The following is a 9,315-nucleotide window of genomic DNA, read 5'->3' on the forward strand; positions in this document are numbered from 1 at the left end:
CCGATGAGCCCGGTGACGGCGGCGGCGATGTGTCGATCAAGTCTCTTAGTCATTGGAAGGGACGATGCGCGCGCGTACTGTGGAGAACTGGAGCGCTGGAGCCAGAGCTTGTACACAGCGACGGCAAGCAGGATCAGGCCTGCGACTGCGTGGATGCTCCACATGTGTTTTTGGATCGAGACTCGGAGCGAAATAAGCGAAGTAGGCCCGCGAATATTTCGTGTGCTAAAATATATATTACACAGTGTTGCTGTTAGGAGGTACCGACACATGTGACATGTGGTAACTCTTCTTAGGGCCTAGCTAGTGAGAACGGAGGAAAGATCAGAGAAGGATCTTGAGACTGCACAGCTCTACGCGGGCGGCGACCGCACCGTGTAGCAAATAGGCAAACGCGAACCACTGCTGGGAAGTGCTGGATAAAGGTACGTACCCTCACTCAGCTGAGTGAGAGATCGACACGACATAGTACACAAGAATAGCGGCCTGGCTGGGCTGCCACTGCCACCCCAGCTTTGGGTGAAATGCGGCTCACGGTCGCGAAAAGTTGACGAGCGCGAAACGGTGCCTCGCCATTCTGCTCCCCAAGTTCTTCACCGAAACTCTGCAGCCGCGCGACTCAAATGCGTGCCGGATTTCGTCCATTGGCGTGTAGTGCATCTGCCGAGACAGATGAGTGGGACAGCTCAGGGTCAGGACGGAGCGTGTGTTAAAATGCCGGTGGATGGCACGCACAGGGTCTGTGGGGTGGGCTCTTGGGACGGCCCGTCGCCTGCATTCCGCCCTTCTGGATCGACTTGTCCAAGTCGCATGACGACCGAACAGGAGTGAAGAATGGTATCTGCAGCAAGCCCTTGCCGCCACTCTTGAGCACGTCGCACATCTGCTGCATGAACACGGCCTGCAAGGGCGCCACCGCGTGCTGCAAAGCGATCCAACTGTGCACCACGTCGTACCGGCGGCCGCCCACAGAGGCGATGAGGTCGGGCGAGGTCACCAAGTGCTCGATGCGCCTGGCGTCGGCGGCGGCCAGGCGCTTGTACGCCTGTTTCTGAGCGAGGCGGAGATGGTTCCAGCTCTGATCGACGCAAGCCACTGCTGCACCCAGCCTTGCAAACGCGTGAGCGAGTCGGCCTAACCCGCAGCCCACGTCAAGCACACGCATATCGTGAAGCGGAGGCGCGAGGTGCAGGTCGGCGAGCACCCGGTCGACATGTTTGCGGCCAGACTCATAAAACGTTCGGATTGTATTCTCAGACGGCGCCGTGCCTTGATCGTACTCGGCGACGCTCAGCACGCTCCACCACGGCCGGTCGCGGCCCATCAGGTTCCACTCGACGGCGTGTGCCGCAAACACGTTCTGAAGCTGGGCCAGAGTGTATGCCGCCCCACATTGTGGCACGTCGTACACACGGAGGCTGCCGTTGTGCAAGACCATACCGCTCTGTGGAGGCGGCGCGAGCACCCTCATACCTCATACGACAGCGCTGAGTAGCAATCTCGAGGTCGGGTTCGAAAGTGGGCCTATGACCCAACTCGAGTGTGTGTGTTCTCGAGGTTCTCGAGGTGGATATCCTTTGGCCGCGTTGGGTAGCGATGTGTGTGTGTGTGCTTAGGCTCTGTCGGGACGTGAGGCGTATGCGCCCAGGAGGGGAGGGCGCATGCGTAACGACGCTGCTAGAGATGCCTTTCGGGGCCCAGAGATAAAACTTCTTTCTGATGCCATGCGTGACCTAGTGGTGTCCCCAGCTATGGGCGTGTCCACGTTGGAGCCAGGTGTGGTGTGGACGCGAGAATAGCTCCGCCGTTCATGGAGGCAACCGATGCGAGTCGACTGGTGTGTGTCGTCGTGATATTTTGACGGATCGAAAATGGGCAAAAACGGGGTGATTTCGGTCATCCGTCAAAATATCTGAAGATCCTACTATAGGATTCTCCCCAAACCTTGCTCAGCTGATCCAGCACGGGCCGTAGGCCAGGCCTGGGCAAAGAAACCAGTACCTCATCAGGCTTCCCTGAGCGTCACAGCTCGGTGATCGCGCCGGCCGGAGGAGGAGCGAAATCGCGAACGGCCCGAGCAGAGAGGGCGACGGCGGAGCACGAGGGAACAACGGAAACGCTCCAACGACGCGAACCGAGGCACGGGCGACGACGGGGACGGGGAGGGCGACAGCGACGTCGAGGTTGACGCAACGGTATCGAGAGCGCCACCCAAAAGGAGCCGGACAGCCATGGAGGTCACCGAATGGAGGGCGAACGGCACGACACGAAAAGGCAGGGCGAGGCGGATGGAGAAAGAAGTGCCGAGGAGGCCATGGTGGAGGGGAGGGACGGGAGGACGAAAGAAGGGCGAGGAGGACGAGCGGCCCGCACAGGCCGCGAGCAGACAGCGCCTGCTGGCCATCTCGAGACATTCGCAAAGAACGCTAGCTACATGGGAGGGCTTCGTGAAGGATGGATTGAAAAACATTCGAACAAAGAAGAGGCGACGGGAGGAACCGGCAGAGGATGCAGTGACGTGACACACACACACACACACACACACACACACACACACACACACACACACACACACACACACACACACACACACACACACACACACCGCTCACCCACGCGCACCGGGCCTTGCACTTTAAATGCCGTGGGGCTCCTGTCGTTAGACGTGGAGACGCGAGGGTTGCCCCCCCTTGCCCCACCACCTCGTGTGTGTGGAGAAGTTTACCTTACCTTACCTTACCTTACACACACACACACACACACACACACACACACACACACACCGCTCTCACCCACACGGTCGCGCACTGCGGGCCTTGCACTTTGAATGCCGTGGGGCTCCTGTCGTCAGACGTGGAGACGCGAGGGTCGCGCCCCCCCTTGCCCCACCACCTCGTGTGTGTGGAGTCTGGAGAAGTTTACCTTACCTTACCTTACGTCAAACCTCCTCTTCTATCACCCGCGTACGACCAGCTGCCATAGCCCATGCGGCACACAAAACCGATCGTCGGCACTCTCGACCTCCCACCTCAACCATCACTGCTCAGTCCGCCTCCACTCTCTCCAACGGCGGAACGGCGGCCGCCCACTCACTTAGCCTGCTGGCCGAGCCACTCACCGAGCGCCTCCTCCGTGAAGAGCTTCCGATCTCTCGGGATGGCCATCGTCGCCGAGGGCGCCGTGGCGCCGGACGGAAAGTAGAGCACCGCCGGGAAGGCCTAAGGAAAGCGAGAGCTCGAGCCTCTACGCGCGAGTGTGCGGGGCGAAAGGAGGGAGACGGGGGGGGGGGGGGGGGGGGGAACTAACACCTGAGCCCCGGGGCCCCGGGGCCGGGGGCCCCTGGCTGGGGGGCATTCCTGAGGGAATTTCTTGGCCTTCCCAAGGGAAAAGGCGGCGGCCGGCCCGGCAACGGTGGCCACCGAAGCCGCAAGCGGCGGCCGCCGTGGGCTTGGTGGCCCCCGGCTCCCGCTCCATTATTGCGGGGGACGGTGGTGGCGGGATCGGTGGCGGCGGCGCCTTGATCCCGAGCGCGGAGGCGAGAGGGTCCTCTTTATACGACGCGCTGTACGCGGCCGCCACGGGCAGGTCGGTGTACAGAGACGTGTCCGAGGCAACCTCGGAGAAGACCTGGGGGGAGGGTTTCCCGAGGAGGTCATCGCGAGTCCCCGCGTGTTCACAGACGTCGTTCCACACGTCCAAGAACCAAGAGACACACACGTCCCGCCGGTGCTGGACTGGGAGCATGCGGGCAGTGTCAGTGGCGTGCAACGTGCAGGCTCCGGGCACTAGGGTTAGGGCTAGGGCTAGGGTTAGGGTTAGGCCGTATCTCGGCTACATCTCGACGGCCTTGAACATCGCGCTGGCGCTGGTCGGCTCTCGAAAGATCCCGACGAGGGCTGGGCCCTTGGCGACCTGCGTTGTGCGTGCAGGCAAGGCAAGGTCAACTCCTCCACACACGCGAGGTGGTGGGGCAGGGCGGGACAGCCCTCGCGACTCGACATCTGCGAGAGAGTCAGGAGCCCACTGGGTACACCCGGGGCGGGGTGCGAGCATACGGCCGGTCGCCCAAGGCAGCGGCACCGCCAAACCCCACCTCCCCGTCTCTCTTAACGGTCCACACACGACTCCCCGGCGCGTCCCCGAGTAGGTGCACGTGCGGGAGGCTGCTCATATACCGCGCGAGGGCGCGCGGCTCGGCCGTGGAAGGCGTCGGTAGGTGGCGGAGCCGTGTCTTCTCGAGGGCTCGCTAGCATGCCGGCAGGCCCGCGAACCAGGCGTGCTGTGGACGTGGCGGAGGTGGCACTCCGACGACGCGCGCGCCGTCTCCCGCACCTACCCCGACGGCCGTATTGCGCATCTACTCTCGGAGGTGTCTCGGAGGTGTCCCGGAGGTGTTCTCGGGAGTGTCTCGGCGGCTAGGCTTGAGATTTCATGATCTTTTCGAATCTCGTCTAATCTCGTCTAGTCTCGGCGACCAAGCTTGAGACGTCTGCACTCTTGATCCGCTCGATCGGGCTGGCCGCGTCTGCGGCCTTGCCCGCCAGCTCTTTTGCGAACGAGATGATGCCTGGTGCTCGCACCTCCAGATGTGAGCAGGGTGCGCCACCCCCGGCCAGTCCTTGGGTAAAGGAGGCGACGCGCGCCCTTGGCCTCTCGCGGGCCCTCGTAGTCGCTCGCCTGATTAGGGGCGCCAGAGACAGCCCTCTCGTGGTGGAGGCGACTCGGAGGTGTCTCGGGGGTGTCTCGGAGGTGTCTCGGAGGTGTCTCGGAGGTGTCTCGGAGGTGTCTCGGATGTGCGTCGGAAGTGTCTCGGAAGTGTCTCGGAAGTGTCTCGGAAGTGCTCGCCTTGTTGGGGCGCCAGAAGACGGCTCTCTCGTGGTGGAGGCGACTCCGGGCGTGCTAAGGTGCACAAGTGCGCTCGCCGCCTCGACATTCGACGGATGTCGGCGTATCTCGGCGTATCTCGGCGAACCTCCCCCTTCTTGAATGTTTTTATCGTGGGGTAGCCGCTGACGTCAAAGCGCTCCGCGAGCGACTTGTGCTCGTCCGCGTCCACCTGGGATCGAGCACAGCATGGGTCCTCTCAATTACCCAAATGTGTAAGCTTGTGAGTAAGGATGCCGCGGCCGGGTACCTTGGCGAGCGGGCAGTACTTTCGCGTCTTCTTGGCGGCCGCCGCCCACTCGGGAGCGAGCGACTTGCAGTGGCCGCACCATGGTGCGTAAAATTCGACGAGCGCAAACTACCGGACGCAAGCATTGGGTCAGCGGCAGCAGCGGGAATGGCTCTGGTGGCGGTGGTGGAGCGGCGAGGTGGCAGCTCTCGGCACCTCTTGCGATTTGACCCAGTCGTCAAAGTTGTCCGGCGTGAGGACAGCGACGCCGTCTTCGAGCTTCACGGAGGAGGCGGCGGCGAGGGAGAGGAAGAGAGGCAGCATCGAGACCGGCTTGGGCGAGGGCTGGGCGAGGCAGACGGGGAGGAGGAGCTGAGCGAAAGCTTGTAGTGAGCGGCTGCGAACACGTGGCACGAAACCGCGTAAAAAAACCGCGGAAAAATAACTGCCCCCTGCAAGTGCTCCAAGTGCTCCGCGCTTGTGGGCACGTTTCTGTGATCTGTGATCTGTAAGGGTCCGCCCGCAGGCGCATTTTGTATATCGAGGCGGTGCCCGGTGCCGAACCTGTCGGACCTTAAGACAGCATTGTAGATCCCTGGCTGGGCGAGGGTGGTGGCGTCCCCGTCGGGTCAGGGCTGAGGGTTGCAAGCGCGCGGGCAGTACACCAACGGCGGTCAACAGCATCAATCAACAAACAAACTGTGTGAGTGAGTACACACATACCCCGACGGTACAAGCAAGCAAGAAAGAACACTAACAAACAAGGCGAACGACCGATCGTTGGACGTTGCGTGAAGCACTGCCCATTCACATTGATTTCATCATCTACGTGGGGGGGAGACTACCTGCGGGCCTAGAAGGCCCGCGCGCAAGGGGGTGGGACATTGAGACCGGTCATGAACGAGTGCGCGACACGCATGTTGCGAGCAGCGTTGTTGATGTTCTGCGCGTCGCCACAGACGGCGGCGCGCGAGAGCTGTTGCGAGTGGTGCTGGGCGAAGCCCCGGGCGCTGCCGGAGGCTGTGCCGTAGTCGGTGCGGTCGACGGCGCTCGGGCTGCCGACCTCTTTGGCGAAGTTGTGGATGATTCTCTTGGTTGGCGGCGCGATGCCGCCCTAACTTTCGACGAGACAAATTTTGACGATTCCGTTCCTGACATGGAGCGCGTCGTAGTACTGTCCCTGACCCAGCCTTTGCCGGTCGCATGGATCTCTGTCGCCCGTTGAGCGTTGTGAGAGGGGGGCGCACCTCGCCCTCTCTTCCCGCACGAGTTCTCCAGGCACTCGCACAGGGGGAGGGTCCTGACGTCCCCGGTGGAGCTGCACGTTAGCGAGGCCTCGCACCGTATCTGAGAGGCTTGTTTTCAGAATTCTTCTGAAAAACGGCGTTTTGGCCGCGGGGTACATCTCGCGGGGTACATCTTGGACTGGATGCTGAAGATGGCCTCGCTTCTGCTCGTCGCGCTGCCGGCGTCTACCCTGCCGGTGCCCCGCCCTGCTACAATTACTCACTCAGGCAGGCCTGATCGGAGCGTCCGCCTCTGCGCGCGCGCGTCCCGTGCCCCCAAGTTAAAGCCGTAATAGGGAAAGGAAGGAAAAAGGACATCCACTCGACACCTCGAGAGCCTCGAGAGCGTCACCACCCTTGTTGTGCCAGAGTGTGCTGTGAGAGGTGTGAGTGAGTACACACACACACACACACACACACTGTGTGCCTTGTATCTTGGAGCACTTGGAGTGCAGTCAGTAACCACACACACACACACCGCACATCCAGGGCCGGGGAGCTAAGAAGTATTCTAAGAATTCTTCTGAAAAACGGCGTTTTGGCCGCGGGATCTCACGGGGGTACATCTTGGACTGGATGCTGAAGATTGCCTCGCTTCTGCTCGTCGCTCTGTCGACGTCTGCCCTGCCGGTGCGTCGCTCCGCCCAGCCGCACTTACTCACATGCAGGCTTGAACTTCCACGCACCACACGAGTGCGCAGGCAGAAACCGTCGACGACATCAACCCAGCCGCTCGCGGCCTCGCCTTCGCGCCCAAGCCCTCTCCTCCCGTGCCCGACGTGGTCGACGACCCCGCCTGGCTCATCGCCACCTCTGGGTTCTGCTCGAACCTCAACGTCGTGATCAAGGAGCGCGACGTCGAGGCGAGCGAGACGGAGGGCGACACCGCGGCCCACTTCATCGCCGACATCGAGTTCAACTACTACCCGCAGACGGCGGTCAAGTTCACCGATTTCCCTCACCACCTCGCGAAGACCATCGAGGGCGACGCTGCAGAGGCGGACGCGCTGGTCTCGACCTCGTGGGACCACAAGAACATCGCGCTGCTCGAGCCGACGTCCACGTGCAGCCCGGAGCAGGGCGACCAGGCGTGGGGCATCTCGGTCTTCAAGGTGGAGGAGCACCGCCACTGCAACGACGGCGAGACGGCGTGGAAGGGGCGCCCCTGCGTCCACTACTCTGGCTACGTCTCGGCGGCGACGTCCAATTTTGTCAACGTGAATCAGGGGCGGTTCGTCTGCCAGCTGTTTGTCGACTCTGGGGTAGAATGCCCCTCCCAGCTATGTGGCCTCGGCTGCCGTGTGTGTGTATGAGAGGCTTCTGGTAAAATTCTTGGTTTTTTTAATACCAAAAGGAGGGCTACACGACGCCCTCTACGCTGGGGTGCCGGCGCCCTACTGGGCGCCCGGCTTCCCCAATTCTTGGTTTCGACACCTCGACTGCAGCGCGAGGACGATCCTCACTGCCACCGCATCCACCACTCCGCAATGCAGTTCGACGCCGTCTGGGCTTCCCTCGCATTTGGCGCCCTCGGCTGCCTCCTGCTGCTCGCTTGCCGCCGTCGTGGCGGCAAGGATCTTCCAAAGGCGATGCGCCGGCTGGTGGTCGTGGAGCCCAACGCGGACCTCGCCCTCGCCAGAGTGGTGGTCGAGGAGGAGGCGCCGCTTCCGGTGCTGAAGCGTGGCCAGGTGCTCATCAAGGTGTGCGCTGCCTCGATCAACCCGTCCGACTACGGCGCCTGGCGCGCAAGGAGCGCCAAGGGCGAGTACCCGCTGCCGACCGGGCAGGAGTGCAGCGGCGTGGTGGTCGCAACCGGAGGCGGCGTCTCGACGCTCGGGCTCCTGGGCCGGCGCGTCGCCGCCTTCCCCGGCAGCGGCACCTACGCCGACTACGTTGCCTGCAGCGCTTGGCGGCGAGAGGCGCTAGAATCACGTCCTCTTTGTATTCCGACGAGCACCCGAGAGGATGCGTGCTGCGCTGCAATCAGCCGTAGTCATTGCACTCGCAGCCCGTGTAGTTCACGCGGTGATCGGAGCGCAGCACTGATCTTCACACTGACCGAAGTCTTCACGCTGAAGGCTTCACACACTGAAGTCTTCACGCAAAGACACAACCCCGTGCCTTCACACTGAAGTCTTCACGCTAAGCACACTGTAGGCTCGTCTGCCTGCCCGGCTCGGTGGCGCTCGCCGACGCGTGCGAGCTCTTCATCAACCCGCTGACGGTTGTGGCGATGCTGCTGACCGCCAGGGCGAAGCGCGCAACGGCGATCATCCACAGTTGTGCGTCGCGCGATCCCCGTCATCGACCTCATCTACCGCGGCAAGAAGGTCGAGGGCTTCATGGTCACTCGCGCCTTCGCCAAGCTCGGGCCTTTAGAACTCTTAAAATTCAAGCCTCTCTCACAGCACACTGGCACGACCAAAGGGCGCGGACTGGCGCGGACCGGCACACACACCGGCACACCGGGCCTCTAGAAGCGGACACACGTATTCTTGTATCCCAACCAGCGCCCGAGAGGACACGTACTCAGCCGTATTCGGCCGTGTTCGGCTGTACTCACCGTACTCGCCTCCCTCGTATTCACGCGGTGCTCTGAAGACGCTGCAGAATACCCGTACTCCCGCCCCGAGGTTGGCGTACTCACCACGCAGGCTCACACACACACACACACACACACACACACACACACGCACACACACACACACACACACACACACACACACACACACACACACACACGCACGCACGCACGCACGCACGCACGCACGCACGCACGCACGCACGCACGCACGCACGCACGCACGCACGCACGCACGCACGCACGCACGCACGCACGCACGCACGCACGCACGCACGCACGCACGCACGCACACACACACACACACACACACACACACACACACACACACACAC

The 9,315-nt window shown here is 62.3% G+C and overlaps 2 protein-coding genes across 2 annotated transcripts; both read right to left on the bottom strand.

The window, feature by feature from the left end:
- Positions 1–237: 237 nt before the first annotated feature.
- EMIHUDRAFT_234742 (hypothetical protein) lies at positions 238–2,233 on the bottom strand (the record flags this gene model as incomplete). Its single annotated transcript, XM_005781111.1, has 6 exons — positions 238–299; positions 375–405; positions 598–660; positions 824–1,444; positions 1,945–1,981; positions 2,136–2,233. 6 exons carry the CDS (start codon positions 2,231–2,233, stop codon positions 238–240), a joined length of 912 nt encoding a protein of 303 aa, XP_005781168.1.
- A 2,736-nt stretch (positions 2,234–4,969) lies between these two features.
- Positions 4,970–5,236, bottom strand: EMIHUDRAFT_49401 (hypothetical protein; the record flags this gene model as incomplete). Its single annotated transcript, XM_005781112.1, has 2 exons — positions 4,970–5,056; positions 5,135–5,236. Coding segments are annotated over 2 exons (189 nt in total), but the record flags the coding sequence as incomplete, so codon positions are not given.
- Between the last annotated feature and the right edge of the window lie 4,079 nt (positions 5,237–9,315).

The sequence above is a fragment of the Emiliania huxleyi genome (assembly GCF_000372725.1).
Source record: "Emiliania huxleyi CCMP1516 chromosome Unknown EMIHUscaffold_207, whole genome shotgun sequence".
Classification (NCBI taxonomy): Eukaryota; Haptophyta; order Isochrysidales; family Noelaerhabdaceae; genus Emiliania; species Emiliania huxleyi.